Raw genomic sequence first — 16,278 nt, 5'->3', positions numbered from 1 at the left:
AGACAAAAGAAAGAAAAGTAATAAATAATAATCCACCACAAATGTTTTAATAAAAAAATTGTAATTCTCCTGCAATACTTAGTTGAGTGAGGCAAAAGTCGGTCACTCACAGTGATATTCAAAGAGCGATATAAAGAATGCTAACATAGAATAGATAGATAAATGGATTTGAATGAAAAGAGTGATGAAGAACTCAAAGAGATAATGATATCATTATGTATCATTTGGGATACCTATTCGTCGAATCCAAAGCATGGGAGATGGATACAATGACTGGTAGATACAAGTATAGGGTGTGTACTTGATGACCGATACAAATGGGCACTGTCACTTGGATTGGTATGCAAGCAATTCTTTAGTCTCGTCAAATCATCATTGTTTAGAAACGTCAGGATCTATAGCTACTCACTTAAAGAGGAAGACACCTATGAAGACCTTAAAGTCAGACCACTTGCAGATGACTTTTCACGGCACATAAACAATTTTGCATGTCCCATCAAACAACCTACCAACCTTACAATGCAGTGTGTCATGTTGGTAGGTATTTCATTACAGCCATCTATCGGCGCAATTATTCTTCTTCAAGGTATTACAAAGTTAAGATTGATTAATAGGGTAAGAATGGAACAATTCATTTACTCAAAGTTGTTTTGACAACTTATACATTCTCTTAACCATCAATATATCTTGGAACAAAAATACTTGAATATTGGTGTCACCATCCACTCTCTGCACAAAAATAGAAACAAAATAGAAAAAAGTTTGTGTTACTAAAGTTAAAAAAAAAAAAGAAAAGATAGAGAAGTATACTTTGTAATAATAATAATAATTGTATAATAATTGTGTTTTAAATGAATAATGAAGATAATAATAATAATAATATAATAGTAGTATTTAAAAACAGGTATCTGTTAAAGTTGATATTGAAGCAAACAAGAGATCATCCTTTTAATGTAGAGTTGTTTGGTGCCGTTGTGTATGATCACTCACACGATCAATCACGACCAGAAAGAAAACGGTATATTCAAGCTGTACATGACCTGGGTTGGGTCATTAAGAACAGGTACTATAGTCTATTGAAAGATATCTTGACTCGGTCGAGTTATGCTCATGGTCATATGGTAGTGAGCTCACAAAAGATATCAGTACTGTTCACACCAGACATGTATAAATCACATTCATCCTCGACAATGAATCTCATTCTATCAAGTCTCCACGATAAAGTAATTCATTACCTCAACTATGGCAAGATGACTGGGTTTGGCCAAACCCAATCATCATTGCCATCACCACCAGTGTCATCATTGAACGCATCTGCTTTACATCTTTGCAATGCTGTCGTATATGGAGATAATGACAAAGGTGACGGTGCTGCAGCAGGGGACAGCGCACTCGCATGGAAGACAGCACTAAAGTTTATCAACGAGAATATTGCCAATAATCAAATCACGCTACCACCGACCACCTCCAAACCATCGCCATCGCCATCACCGCAACCAATATTAAAAAGAGTGTTTGGATTCTTTAAGAAAGTTGATCAAGATATTAACCCGATCGGTAGTAGTGTTAATATCTTGACACTACTATTTGACCAAAACAAATTGTTAGAGTCTGAAGTACTACACCACCGAAACAAGACACTTTATACAATGATTCAACAAAGTATTGCAACAAACAAAAAACAAGTGTTGGTTGACATAATCGATACGGTTGGTGTGGATACCGTGTGCAAGTTTATCGATCATGCACGAAACATTATTCCTAAACTGACTCTTGATCAGTTTAAAAAAGAGGAGGTGATTAATCATTGTGACACACTCGGTTATCTCTTTAAAACACTTCCCCTTCTAACTATTAGTCAAATGTTGGAAAATACATTAGCAGCTTTACTCCTCACCAATGACATGTCAATCATCAACAACCACCTTTCAATCGCTAAAGACATCAAACTATCACAATTCAACATCCGATCACATCTCACTGAATACATCAGTTATTTATTTAAAACAAATTTAATTAATTCAATAACTCCAACAATTACATCATCATCAACAACAACAACAACTACAACATTGGCCAATGTTACAATAACTGATTTATTATCATTCACTGGTACATTTGCAATTTTTAACAGTGAAATAGAATATAGTATAGAAAAAATCGATACACTCATCAATCATCATCTTCATCATAAACAACAACAATCAGATAATGATAATAATCAAAATAATCAAAATAATAATAATCAAAATAATAATAATAATATTTTATATTTTATGGAATTATATTTTGAATTGACCAAACATGATCATCAAACTAGAAGGTCAATTGAAAATTGCTACTTTAATAATAAGAAAGAAGAAACGAGTTATAATCCTTTATGCAATCACTATCAATCAGTGATTGAGTATTTTTCAATACTTGGTCATTGTAAAGGTGGTAGCTGTGTTAGTGGTACGGGTGGTATATTTCCAGTTAGATGTCAATATTTATTGGATAGAATTGGATTTGGATTTATTTGTAAGTTTGGATCATTGGATATGGTAACAATGTCACATTCACTTATTCATGACACCCAGTTTGGTGGTGATGGAAACTATAACATACAATCATTTAATTTGTTATCAAGTGATATCAAAGTATTGGAATATTGTACCGGTTGTATTACGCAACTCGGGGACAATGATTCACATAGATTGGAATTTAATCATCTCCATTCATCACCAGCTCTCACAAATGCATTGACTCGTAATCCAATTCAATGGGATGTCATTGAATATCTAGTTGGCGTCATGTCACATCCAACACTCTACAAAGTATTTGATATTGATTTATCATTATACTCTAAAGCTTGTTTAATTGGAAATACAACTATAATCAATTCATTAAAACCTTTTATACCCGAAACTGTAATTCATAATCAAAATCAAAATCAAATTAATAATAATAATAATCAAAATAATCAAAATAATAATATATTAAAATCAACGAAATTTAAAGAACATATAGATTCAATTAAAACAACAATTAAACAAGAAGGAAATAATCAAGATAGAATTATACAATGTTGGATTAGTATGTATAGAAATTACGCATTTCACTGTTACTTTGAAGTGATTGAATATATGGTGACACATATTCCAGAAGGGATGGCTAGCATTCCCGAACTAAGTATAGATCGAGCAATACAAACAATGAATTTCCTGTTTGTTAAACAAGTCATTCAAATGGGTATCCCACTGGTCATCAACTGTGTCGAGACTTGGAAAACGGTCGGTCTATACGGTTCGGTTGAATGGATAGAAAAGATACTTTGTCGGTACTCGAAACCACCATATCCAAACGACGGTCAATACACAACGACATCTCAAACATTCAAGTCGGTTTACGAATCTCTCCCTTACCTTGAACAAGGTGCTAAATTAAATCAAGATCATGGTGACAAAATATTAAATTATATTAATCTAATTAGACAACAACAATCTAAAAGTGATGTATAAAAAAGAGATAATAGATTAATTTATTAAATTTTAATAATAAAATATTGTATTTTAAAAAAGAATAAATAAACTATTTTAAATTTCTTGGAGTTTAAAAACAAACATAAAGTTGACTCAGTGTCTCTATATATTTTTGAGTTAACTTTATTTATTCAATTTATTTGCTTCATGTAATAGTGTATTATATAAATAATTAAACCTGGACGTAAGTCCAGGTTGATACAAGGTAATTAATTTCCTTTTATTTAATAATTTTCTTTTTCATTAATTTTGATAGGTATCTCAGTTTGGGTATATTACAAAGGTCACGAAACCTTGTTTATAGGTGACAATAAATCTTGTATCTATCAAACAATTCATTTCTACCTCCAATTCAATTGAATATTTACAAGGAAAGGCTCTAGATACATTTCACATTATATCTAAACAAAAAGTAAAAGAAATACTTTTGCCATCTGATACTCTCTTAAGTAAAGTAAATGGTCAACTAATAGTTAGATTAGGGGGTCAGACTCCAGTTCCTAAAGATAATCATGAATCTTTGCTCAGTGCTGGTGGCTCTTGTCTTTTCGATGAAAATGGCTCAAACACAATCCCAGTTCATATGAAAGGTAAAAATAATAAAAGTAATCCAAAAGAATTATTTATATTTACCACCAACAGGTATTCGTCATAGGACTACTATACAAAGGAAAGTCTCTCGCAAGATGGATGAATTAAATAAGTAATTATTTACGAGGTTCGGAAATTAAAAAGAAAATCTGAGCGATATTGATTCATCGCACAAAGAAAGATTTTTACAAAACAAAAAGTTAGATGGATAGTAATAATAATAATAGTAATAATAGTAATAATAATAATAATAATAATAATAATAATGATAATACTAAAGAATTAATACAAAGAGTATTTAAAAATGTATATCTACTTAGATTGATATTAAAACAAACTAGAAACTATCATTGTGTGACATGGTTGGGTGTACAGGTACCCAAGTACGACCCATCGTTTCTAGCTGTACTGAGATGGCCACAAGTACCAAGTGATGAAAGTAACTCTTATTCTCCACTCAGACGTCGTTACAAACATCTATTGCATGACTTGGAATGGGTTCTCAAGAATCGTTATTATAGTCTGTTTCGTGATATTATGACTGCACATGGTAAAGAGGCTACAGTACCAACTCGTGTGATCGAGTTGACTAGAGAGTGCGTACAAGACGGTCGTGTAGTTCGCATGCTACTCGAAACACTGCCCAACGAGTTTACAACCTACTTTAGCACTAGTGATGGGTGTGCTGCCGATCACATGACACCTCATCAGCGGTCAAAGAGCGGTGCCAACCCGTATGTGATGCCTGCACCGTCATCGTTGCGTTTTGTGGCTCAGTATCTGATGTCAATTGTCGAGAATGGCTGTTTCGAGTCGTGGACCGCCGTCGTTTCATTTGTCAACAAGGGACTCGCCAAACGGGTGATTCGTCCACCTCCACCCCCACAAGTATCCGCGTTGAGTGCCGTATTCAGCTACTTTGTCAGTGGAACGGGTGCAGACAGCGAGTCGGTATCGAGCAACGACGCAGACACGCACAAACACTCAATCTTGCATCTACTCCTCCACCAAAACACACAGTTGCCTCCAAGCATGCTCAAATCGAGAAATATGATCGTCGACATGATCATCAAGCTGTGTATTACGTCCAATAAAAAGGAGATATTGGCTAATATCTTTGAGACGGTTGGTGTCGATCGTGTATGTGCATTCATCAAGCTCATGGCCGATCAACCTGGCTATTCCCAAGTGTCAGAGTATTTGTTGGGTGATACCATCGATAATAGCGAGACACTTGCATATGTAGCGTCGGTTCTACCCTTTAAATACTTTAATATATTATTTAAAGATCCACAAGTAATAATCTTTAGAAGTAAAGATATAGGAGTCATTGCAAAATACCTCACCTCTCCCATCAACACCTATAACAATGACATTTCAATTTTACAATTACTCTGTGATTCAATTAAATCAAAATTGAGTCATCCCAATACGAGTACAATGTCATCACCTCCATCATTTCAACTTCTTTCAACTATTATCAATCATTTCAAACAACATATTCAAATTAATTTAAAAGATATTGTTGATACTATCAATTCTTTCACTCCTCCTCCCACTTTATCCTCTCCTATTACAACAAAAAAAAATAATAATCATAAAAATAATATTAATAATAATAACCTACCAATCAACGAGAATAATAATATATTATATTGTGCTGAATTATTTTTCTTACTTTCAAAACACGATCAAAAGACAAGAGAGACATTGGAAAGAGATTACTTTTCACAACCAGAATGGAAAAAGGATAAATCTTTGGTAGCAATTTATCAATGTTTGATCAAACAATTGGATAATAATGACAGTGAACATTTCCAACAACGATGTCAATATTTATTAAATCGAGTTGGGTTTGGTTTTATTTGTTTGTTTGGTTCGTTGGCATTGGTAAAGACATCATTCTCTTTGTTACAAAAGGATCAATCAGGTTTTGGTAAACATCGAGTTCATTTGCTATCGAGTAATGTCAAGGTATTAGAGTTTTGTTTCGACATTATTTTAAAGAGTATTGCAGGAGGTGTTGGACAACAATTTGTCGTGTACGAAATCGCCGAGTCTACACTTGCAGTCTCCAAAGCTTTCGAAAGAGATGAATGGGATGTCATCAAGTACTTGACCATTAAAGTATTGCCAGTGATTGATGAATTAAAGGTATTCAACATAACACTAGAGTTGCATGCAAGTGCCAGTCGTCGTAGTGAAATTCAAGTGGTTCAAGCCATCAAACCATATTGTTTACATTTCCCAAATTATAGTGTCGATCCTCAATTATTATCATCAACAATAGTAGAACCAACAAACATAGAAGAGCCAACAACAACAGAATACAGAGAGACATATCAAGATGAGGATATGGATCCTAGGGTAGAAGAAAAGTTAAATTCTCGTTATAAATTTCAAATTACACAGACTGATGTTTATATTGACAGACCCATTCAAATGTTACATATTGGTTATGTTAAAAGATTGATACAGACATATCAAGATTATATTGTCATCCAAGACCCTCAGACTTGGAAAACAGTCGGTATGCATGGTTCGGTGGCATGGGTCGAAGAGATCCTATTAAAATATACAAAGATAGAAAAGATGGCAACATGTTATGATCTTTTACGAGAAGGCGCAAAACAAAACCATGATTATGGAGGTGAAATATTACAATATATTGATAATTTATCATTAAAAATTTTGCCAACAAAAATGTTACCCAAAAAATAAATAATAAATAATAAATTTATATTCGAATTATTATAATTTTTTTTATTATCTATTTTGTTATAAAGGTTTGAAAATCAATCTAATATTTAAATATTGGCGACCTTGTTCAGACTCTTGGTAGATATTGTCTTGGTCCAATTCAAACAGCTTCTCCATTCCCATTAGGAGGTATTCTGAACTGGGGTTGTGTTGTCCAAAGAGCGAGTTGATTTCCTCAAATTTTGATTTATCGATTTGACAAAATAAATGTCTATATATTGATGTTTTAACATCAGATACCATTTTAACATCTTCCAGATTGATTGAGAATCTGATATTATTATTCTTCCACTCTAACATTGCACCATTCCTATTGAAAAAATAAAATAAATGGTTTGTGTGAATCATTTTAATTCTATTCAGATCTGATTTGCATGCTTACTTTTTGATTCTGCCAATTCCATAAGAATTTTTACCGATTGTTAGGATGAAATTAGATTCTATAGAATTGAATTTAAAAAATGAATTGATGGTTTCCTGCTCTAAATCATTGCAGTGGTAGACATTCACCTGTTTCAATTTATCTGCTGGGGTCCAATATTTTAATACATTTGCCAGAGTACTATCATTATCTATGATTAAATGAATTCTTGTATTTTTCTTTAAACTGCTCGAGGTCAATGGTTGGTTGAATGATGGTCCAAATATTAATGTTTCAACTCCTTCAGGAATGTCACCGTCTTTGATTGGTTGATTAAACTTTCCCATAAACTTTAATTTTAAAAGTGTTGGTGGAAGTAATCCATTGAGAGGACTGTTAAATTCACCATCCAATATTAATGTTGTTGTGCTTGATAGAATTTGTCTTTGGTTGATTAAAAATGATGTGATTCTTTGTGTGTGTTGGTTGACTGTTTCTCCATTCAAATCATCCAATGATAGACGATCATGAGGTGTTTCAATTAATAGATTCTTGACAAATTGAATTAAATCCTCAGAATATCTAACCGGAGATATTTTGATATGATCTGCATTAAAGTCGTCCTTTTTGTGGTTGTTGATAAATTCTTTTCTATTTCCACTATCATCTGGATGACTATAACATAAATTAGTATCATAATCAACGATAAATTAGTTGTTTGATGATATTTACCATGAAAGCAAATGTAAAATAGTTGATCCAACTGAATATATATCACTTGAAGCATAGTATTTCTTTTTTTTTTCCTAAAAACAAGAAAAATTACAATTGAAATAAGTAGATTGGTAGATAAATAAACCCTTCAAACCACACATACAGGCGAGTAATATCCATATGTTCCACGAGAGGCACGTGTTAAAGCTATCATATTTGAATACTTTGCTACATTTTCAGTGGGGTTTGAAGTTTGGTCTTTGGGGGCTTGATGATTTTGGTCAACGAAATAGTGACAAGATCCAAAATCACCAAGAACTATTTCACCATCATTTCGAATAAAGATGTTTAGTGGTTTGATATCAAGATGTGCAAGATTGTGTTGCGATAGTTTCTCAAGTATTTGGAATATTCGACGAATATATCGCCATATCTCTGATTCGGAAATATACTTGTATTCTTCAGGACTTTGTTTTTCTTCAACTTTTTGTTTCTCTTGTTGGGATTCATTCCTAAAAATAGTAATTGGATGTTATGACATGTTAGATTTAGGTCTTCAATTAAAAGGTTTGGGAGATGGAATTAATTCATGAATAATATTTACCATTTATAAATTGATTGAAATAATTGTTCTAAATCACCACCTTCACAGAAATGTGTCAAAAGATATATCTTTTTTGAATCACTGTCATCTTGGTGATCTTTGTATTGCACAAACATATCGTCATTGATGAATAGTTTCATTGTTGAGATTTCAAATTGCACTTTATCATAGATCTTTTGATCTATTTCATTCTCTTTCTTATTGAAGTAATCTATTTCTTTATAAACAAACTATTAAAGATAATTAGTTGGGCATGGCAATCGACAATAATTGATTTACTTACCAATTCACCAGAGGATTCGCAAGATACAAATAATACTTTGTTGGAAGAGTATGGAAAACTGTGCAGTACAAAATATTTCTTGTTGTTGACTGAAACAAAGTCACTGACTTTGATAGGATATTTCATTATATAGTTGGGGTCATAGTTAATTGAGTTGGGATTTGTATTGTAAGTGATAGGTTGTTGAGTGTTGTTTCTCAAAATATGAATTATATCGATATGATGCTCTGATGGTGATGCCGAAAGAATGAGAGGATATCTTCGATCACGAAGTTTTATAATTCCATGAGACCCTAATTTAATGAAGTATCTGCTAACAGTAATTGATTGCTTGAAATCAACTAAAAATACTATAGGCTTCGAATCACCACTAAAAGTCAATGATTGTAATGATGATGGTAATACTCCAACTGGTAGTGTTTGATTATAGTCTCTACCAAACTCCAATGATTGTAATGATGTTGGTAATACTCCAACTGATAGAGGTTGATTATAGTCTCTACCAAACTTCAATGATTGTAATGATGGTGGTAATACTCCAATTGATAGTGCTTGATTATATCTATCACCAAACACCAATGATTGTAATGATTCTGGTAATACCCCGGGAGATAGGGGGAGAGTATATGCATGACCAAATGTCAATGATTGTAATGATGATGGTAATACTCTCATTGATACTGGTTGATTATAGCCTTTACGAAATATCGATTTTTTAAATGATGTTGGTGATTCCCAATCATCAATTTGTAATGATAATGGTAATTCTACTGGTTGTTTGAGATCTATAATATTATGTACTCTAGAAGCTCCAGATTGACTATCACCAAATGTTATTGATTGTAATGATGATGGTAGTACTCTAAATGTCATTGGATCATTATATTCCCAACCATGTAGAATAGATTGGGTTTCAGAGGACGGGAATATCTGAATTGATATTGATCGATCGATATCGTAGTTACTAGCCTTCAATGAGTGTAATGATGATGGTAATACTGTAAATGATAGCGGTTGATTATAATCATTTCCTAATTTCAATGATTGTAATGATGATGGTAATACTCCAAGAGTAATTGGGTGATTATAACTGTCACCAAACTCCAATGATTGTAATGATGATGGTAACTCTCCAACTGATAGACGTTGATTATAGTCACTACCAAACATCAATGATTGCATTGGTGATTGAAATAATGTTGGTAATACTCCACCAAACACCAATGATTGTAATGTTGATGGTAATACTCCAACTGATAGGCGTTGATTATAGTCTCTACCAAACACCAATGATTGTAATGATGATGGTAATACTCCAACTGTCTCGACAACAACATGAGAGATTGGTTGTGTGTGAGAGTTGCTTGAACTCTCCATTTTTTCTTTGACAACTCCTTGTAAATTATTATTATTATTACTTTAATTCTTTTAAATCAATAACAAGTAAATAGAAACTTTGTTCAATTTACCATATCTGTGCGAACTCAATCTGGGCGACTTTTTTATAATATGAAAAATAAAAAAAATCGATTTTTTGTTGTGATTTTTGATCGTTGTACTTTTTGAACATCATTTAAAAAAAATTATTGATAATAAATAGATAAATGAAAAGAACAGAAGAAGATATACAACTACCTAAATTCGCGGTTAAAATCCGCAAAGATGTGTATCAGTTCAGAATAGGTAAAAGCAAATTAGTAGGTAAAAGGTTTATTGAAAAGTTACGAAGTGTTTGCGCTCTAGCTGGGCATAGATTGAATGCTAGTATGATAAAGAAGATCGCGGAGTATCTTAAAATAGAAGGAGACCCTCTAGAAGGTTGTTTTGAGCGATATCTTTGCAAAGCATTCATAGAATATTATAAGCACAAACAAAACGATCTCCACCGAAAGTTTATTCTCGCACAGTATGTAACAGTATAACCAAAAGATAGACAATAGAGTGTAGTTTCTAACTATATCGATAGTATACTTAGATATATGAGAGACAATGGAATAAAGTATCAAAAGAGTAACTTCGAAGATTATGGTATGATTATAGGTTCAAGAATTTGGCATTCGTCAAGGGAAATAGAGAAGGAAATGATAAAAGATAATGATGTATCTACAACCAGTAACTCAAATGTAATATATAATGATATCATATAGTACAAATATCTATGTTTTATATATTAATAGTAGTAAAATTTGATTTTCTCTATATAATTTGATCCAATTGCAGCCAACTCTCGTATCAAGTACTACAACATCATTGCCAAGTAATAGAGACCCAAAAACCCCCATAAATATAGACAATACAACACCCAATGGTGGTGATTCAATGATGGCTATAGTAAGTGATACGATACCATTGCAATCTGACGTCCAATCAACGCCAATCTTGAACCAAAGTGATTCCAATCTAAATGCGAATCAAGATCCAATGGATACGAGTGACGACTCTGCCATTTCAAATATGTCAAAAAAAAGATTATCTAATATCTCTGACCGAATGGTTCTTGACTCAACTCCTCCAATGCCAAATACAACTCCACTAAACAACAATAATATCAACAACAGAGAAAGCTCTACTCCTCCAACAAATAATAACAAAAAGGGCAAAAAAGATAAAAATAGTAGTACCTCCAACACAAACCCACCCCAACCTTCATTACAGTCTCAATATGCCAACATTCCTGTTAATAACTATTATTTGTTAAAGAAAAAGCAATCAATTACCGCTGCAAAAAGAGAAGCATCGGTTAAATACTTTGCCGAATATAGCAGCGTATTCAAGTCATCAGCTCATGATGTTTGTGTTCTTAAAAGAAAATCAGTAAATAATCCGGAATCGGATACGAGAGTAGTTAAAACATACTCGATGGGCATCAAGGAGCTATATTACTTTTACCTACTGCACACAAAGGGGTATAAAGTACCAGAAAAAAAGGCTAATAAAAGACCTGGAAAAGAACCAGTCAATCCATTCAAAAAAAATTATACATCTGGCTCAGACAACTACCATTATATGTATAATATAGGTGGCCAGTTTGTAGGTGAAGAATTGATGGATTCCGTTTCAGATTTTGCCAAGGAATATCAATTTGTTCCAATGTGCTTAAATACCTTTAAAAAGTACCTTCCTCCACATATAAAGAGGGCAAAAAACAGGAATGACATGTGTAATACATGTGAAGATCCAAATATATCAAGTGGTGATAAAGATAAACACAAAAAAGCAGCTGGGGAACGAAGAGATTTATACAAATATCAAAAAAAAAACCTCAATAATGGAGAAGTTATGTTTACCATAGATTTTAAACAAAACATCAACATTAACAAGTCACAAACTGAAGTAGGCAAACAGTTTTACAATGCTGTCCATAGATCTTTTTATGGCATTGTAATGCACTACAAGGAAGGCAATCAATATAAAAAATATGTGTTTGGGTAAGTATTTAAAATTTTTTAATCAATTATTATCCTTTTTAAAAATTACTATGGAAATTAAATAGTATACACCAAATACTATATATTTATATTTTGGATTTTTAAAAAAGATTATAATTTCAACAAATTTACCTTCAATTTTCTAACCCATATTTTTCATTTTTTCATTTTTTTTACTCAACTTTTTATCTATTGTTTATATAGAAATATTTCTAGGGTTTTGGACAAAACTTGTAATTTTGCTGACATTAGCTTTAGAAATTTATTTCAAAGAAAAGAATTCATGGATTTGTTTGGTTGTACAAGGAAAGAGGATTTATTTGGAAAGGATGGAAAAATTAAAAAATTTATTATTTGGTCAGATAATGGACCAACTTTTAAAAACTTTGAATGGATTTATAAGGTTTGGCAACTTGGTAAAACTATCAATTGCATTCCAATTGATTTGGAATTCTTTTCTCCGAGCCACGGCAAATCAGATTGTGACATTTTTTTTGCACTGATTTCTCAAACAGTAAAGAGATTTCAAAGCCATCCCGACTCAAATCATCAAGATAATAGAACAACACAAAATATGGTTGATATATTAAACAAAAGGCTAACCGAGTATGGTTTGGACACTAGAAAAAAAGGACATTATCGAGCCACCGTTTATAATTTCCCCTCCATCACAGAATTTCAAGAGTTTATCCAAAGTTGCAATACTTTTAAAACTCTTGACGCCTTTTATGAAAATATTGGTGTGGCCCTTGGAAAAGATGTTGAAGAGAATGAACGTATGTTATTTTGGATTTTGCAACTTTTAATTTCTTTTGATTTTAATATAAAATATTTTTTTTGTGAATTTTTTTTACTCAAAAAATTCGATTTTTTCCAGACACACTTTCAACCTCACAATCTAAACTTCAAAGAACTCTCAATGCACTACAAGATGCGTATAAAGAAGTAGAACCATCAGATACATACAGTGAATATAGAGTATATTATCCTTCCCCACAAAAACCAGCTTTTTTAAACAAGACCTATAGTTTTAAAACAAAAATGGAAAATGGAGAATACTCAATCTTTTATCGACCATGCGACAATGATCCTACAATCCAAGATGATAAACCCGTTGAGGAGGTACCAGAAGAAGAAGAAAGTTCCAGACAAACAGAAACAAACAACAATAATGAAAAAGAAAACAACAAAGTTACATCGAATAATGATGCCAGTAATTCAACCAAACAACCAACAAGAAATAATAATAATGTACAACAGGCTTTAAAGAAGGCAAATATAAAGTTTTTCATCAAAAAAATCATCGTTAATCAAGCTCCAAACAAAGAAACAAAGATTGGACATGAAACACCTGCCAACAAGGGTCCAAAGCCAAAAAAACAACAGGAAACATCAAAAACTACTACAATTGAAATACCACGTGTTGTAAGAATGACAAATATACATGATGCAGTTGTTTCGGACTATGTAGAAGAGAACGAGACACCAAAATCACCTCAACTTCCAAAATTACACTCACCAAAACAAACCAAAAAAAAAAATAAGAAAAAAAATAACAAACCAAATAATAATGATACAGATATAGTACTACCAGACATTCCAATCAACAACACACCAATTCCAACAAAAGAAACAAAAAATAATCATCAAAACCCCACAAATAGGGCTACCTCTTCTAGAACAAATATCAAACCACCAACTACATATACTCCATCAAAACATAATCAAAAGAAAGGTATATTTTCATATTTATAACAAGTACAGTGTACAACCAACATTTTTATTTAACTTTTTCTTATTTTAGGCAAAAAATAATTGTAATATAACACCTGGAAATAATAGTAACAAAAATGGAAAAAATTAATTTATTTTCCATCAAAACAACCACAAAAAATCCCCAGCTTGTGTGCTACCCTAATAGAACATATGCTCTACCTATCCATCCTATCCAGGGCATACATGGACTATATTTTAACCAATTTCTATCAATTTTCTCCTATTATAGAGTCCCCGGTTATGCCACCGCTAATCATGTTTGTAAGTAGCCTGATTAGACCAAAAAGCAACCCCCATGAAGAGCACATGCACCATATAAATGTGTATGAGGTTGGTGTTTATAAATATATGTATTTAGCTAACAACATCGCCCGTGCCGCTCACCTGAGCTTATTTCTTCCAAAACCCTCCGATATACACTACTTTGGTCCCCATTTTAGTAGATTGTGTGTCAACACTATGGTACTCTGCGTATCATACACCATTCAACCGAATCACCCTTATGATTAGAATGCAGAGTGCATCAGATCCTTAGATATGATGATATCACTCGCTTCCGTAGCAAGAAGTATTTTATGAGGGGATGATATTACTTTACATATGTAAAGTCAAGAATATGTAGTATAACAGTGAGACCTATGCATTGGTTACAGTTTCTTCCAAAATAGAACAAATAAATAGTGTAAAGATAATGGTTTATCTTTACTGTTTTTAACTACAATGATCACTCGGTTTTGAGTGCATGTTTTTTGACTTTTCACATTTAACAAGAAGTTTATTACTATAATCCTCTAATGTTTTTGTATTTATTTGTGAGATATCCTACAACTGACCATATTTGATCATGTTGTTGAAGAATTTTTGAAGGATCGGAAAATTTGATCCTCAAAGTCGCTTTGCATGCTTCCCACTTTTTCATATGGGCAAACACATTTTCTATGATAATTCTAATGGCTTTAAATCTTTTGTCAGCCTCACCTCTATTAAAACTAGCTTTAGGATTTCTATCGTTAACCAAAAAGTGTTTATACATGCCATGACAACCTATGAATCCTTTGTCTCCCAAAATAAACTCGAGAACTTCGTCTAGTTTAGAATAGAAAGCTCTTGATTCATTGGCGAGGTTAATATCATTTCTTGATCCAGGTCTTGATTTAGACATGAAAATAATCTTTCCAGTGGGAGTACAAAAGACAAGTTTGGTTATTGAGAAATATCCTTTCTTTCCACTATAAAAATTCATTGCAATTTCGGAATCCATGGGAACTGAAATTCTTTGTTCTGATCCATCTGCCACTGATGTAACCATGCAAGATTCATTGGTGTCTTTAACATAAATTGAATAGTGCTCTTTGTCCATTCTTTTTGAAAAATAGTAATCGAAATTCTCTTGGCAGAGAGGATATAACAAATCCAAAGTGTTAGACGTGTATTCTTCTACAGTAGTTTGCGATATTTTAAAAAATGCAGATAGAACAATTCTCTTTGGGTAGTGACGGAGCCAACAAAGTGTAATAAACAACTGGCCCCTGATTGAATACTTTGATTTAGTGCCTCTGGTTTCTGTTTTTGTCTTTTGCAATCGTATAGTGTTTTGATATAAATCTTGGAAATCTTCAAATTTAAGTCCAATGAACGATACTATTTCATCTTCCAAGTACTCTATAATCTTGTTAATTTCTAGAGAAGAAGATATGTGTCAATAATTAATAGTTGTTAGTTTATTTCTTGCCAGAACTTTTACTTTTATCTTTGTCTTTGGCTGCAGCCTTTTTAGCTGGAGCCTTTTTAGTTGTCGGCTTTGGTGGTGTAGATGCTTTTCTTTTCTTATCTGTATGTTGTTCTTCATCTTCTACTACATATCCCTCTTCATCTTCTTCATGGCTGGATTCCTCGTCTGAATCATCATCTTTTCCTTTTTCCTTATTCGTTTCCTTCTTTTCCTTTTTGTCTTTTTTAGGTTGTTCTAGAATAAGGTATCAGTTGTATGTACTTTATAAGTAGTAATAAAAATTATAATACATACTAGATTCGATATAAGCAGACCAGGTTTTACCTGATGATGAACCAAAGTATTTTTGGAAACAAGAATATGTGCAAAAGTACAGATAATTATCCTTGATTGGAGTGAGTGAGGACGCTTTGCATCTTATGCTCATCGTGCATTTGTTTGGACATGATGCACATTTAACCAACTCTTCTTTTGGGCGGTTTGATATTGATTCTTTTACATCATCTAA

The 16,278-nt window shown here is 32.5% G+C and overlaps 5 protein-coding genes across 5 annotated transcripts; 3 read left to right on the top strand and 2 right to left on the bottom strand.

The window, feature by feature from the left end:
• Window positions 1-162: 162 nt before the first annotated feature.
• On the top strand, window positions 163-4,176 carry DFA_06853 (uncharacterized protein; the record flags this gene model as incomplete). Its single annotated transcript, XM_004358042.1, has 5 exons — window positions 163-251; window positions 384-615; window positions 958-976; window positions 1,084-3,494; window positions 3,826-4,176. 5 exons carry the CDS (start codon window positions 163-165, stop codon window positions 4,174-4,176), a joined length of 3,102 nt encoding a protein of 1,033 aa, XP_004358099.1.
• A 140-nt stretch (window positions 4,177-4,316) lies between these two features.
• DFA_06852 (uncharacterized protein) lies at window positions 4,317-6,833 on the top strand (the record flags this gene model as incomplete). Its single annotated transcript, XM_004358041.1, has 1 exon — window positions 4,317-6,833. One exon carries the CDS (start codon window positions 4,317-4,319, stop codon window positions 6,831-6,833), a length of 2,517 nt encoding a protein of 838 aa, XP_004358098.1.
• Window positions 6,834-6,890: 57 nt separating this feature from the next.
• On the bottom strand, window positions 6,891-10,211 carry DFA_06851 (uncharacterized protein; the record flags this gene model as incomplete). The annotated part of the gene is made up of 7 exons (XM_004358040.1): window positions 6,891-7,182; window positions 7,255-7,312; window positions 7,436-7,908; window positions 7,966-8,039; window positions 8,111-8,459; window positions 8,552-8,781; window positions 8,835-10,211. 7 exons carry the CDS (start codon window positions 10,209-10,211, stop codon window positions 6,891-6,893), a joined length of 2,853 nt encoding a protein of 950 aa, XP_004358097.1.
• A 227-nt stretch (window positions 10,212-10,438) lies between these two features.
• On the top strand, window positions 10,439-14,548 carry DFA_06850 (uncharacterized protein; the record flags this gene model as incomplete). The annotated part of the gene is made up of 7 exons (XM_004358039.1): window positions 10,439-10,740; window positions 10,801-10,957; window positions 11,055-12,262; window positions 12,536-13,038; window positions 13,140-13,997; window positions 14,270-14,299; window positions 14,397-14,548. The coding sequence occupies 7 exons, from the start codon at window positions 10,439-10,441 to the stop codon at window positions 14,546-14,548; spliced, it is 3,210 nt and encodes a 1,069-aa protein (XP_004358096.1).
• Window positions 14,549-14,819: 271 nt separating this feature from the next.
• Window positions 14,820-16,278, bottom strand: DFA_06849 (uncharacterized protein; the record flags this gene model as incomplete). The annotated part of the gene is made up of 3 exons (XM_004358038.1): window positions 14,820-15,718; window positions 15,783-16,004; window positions 16,065-16,278. Coding segments are annotated over 3 exons (1,335 nt in total), but the record flags the coding sequence as incomplete, so codon positions are not given.

This window comes from Cavenderia fasciculata (genome assembly GCF_000203815.1).
Source record: "Cavenderia fasciculata unplaced genomic scaffold Scf_ET2XIPL01CNAVH-3, whole genome shotgun sequence".
NCBI lineage: Eukaryota > Evosea > Eumycetozoa > Acytosteliales > Cavenderiaceae > Cavenderia > Cavenderia fasciculata.
Note: the sequence above shows the minus strand (reverse complement) of the source record. Positions and strands in the feature narration are given on the sequence as shown.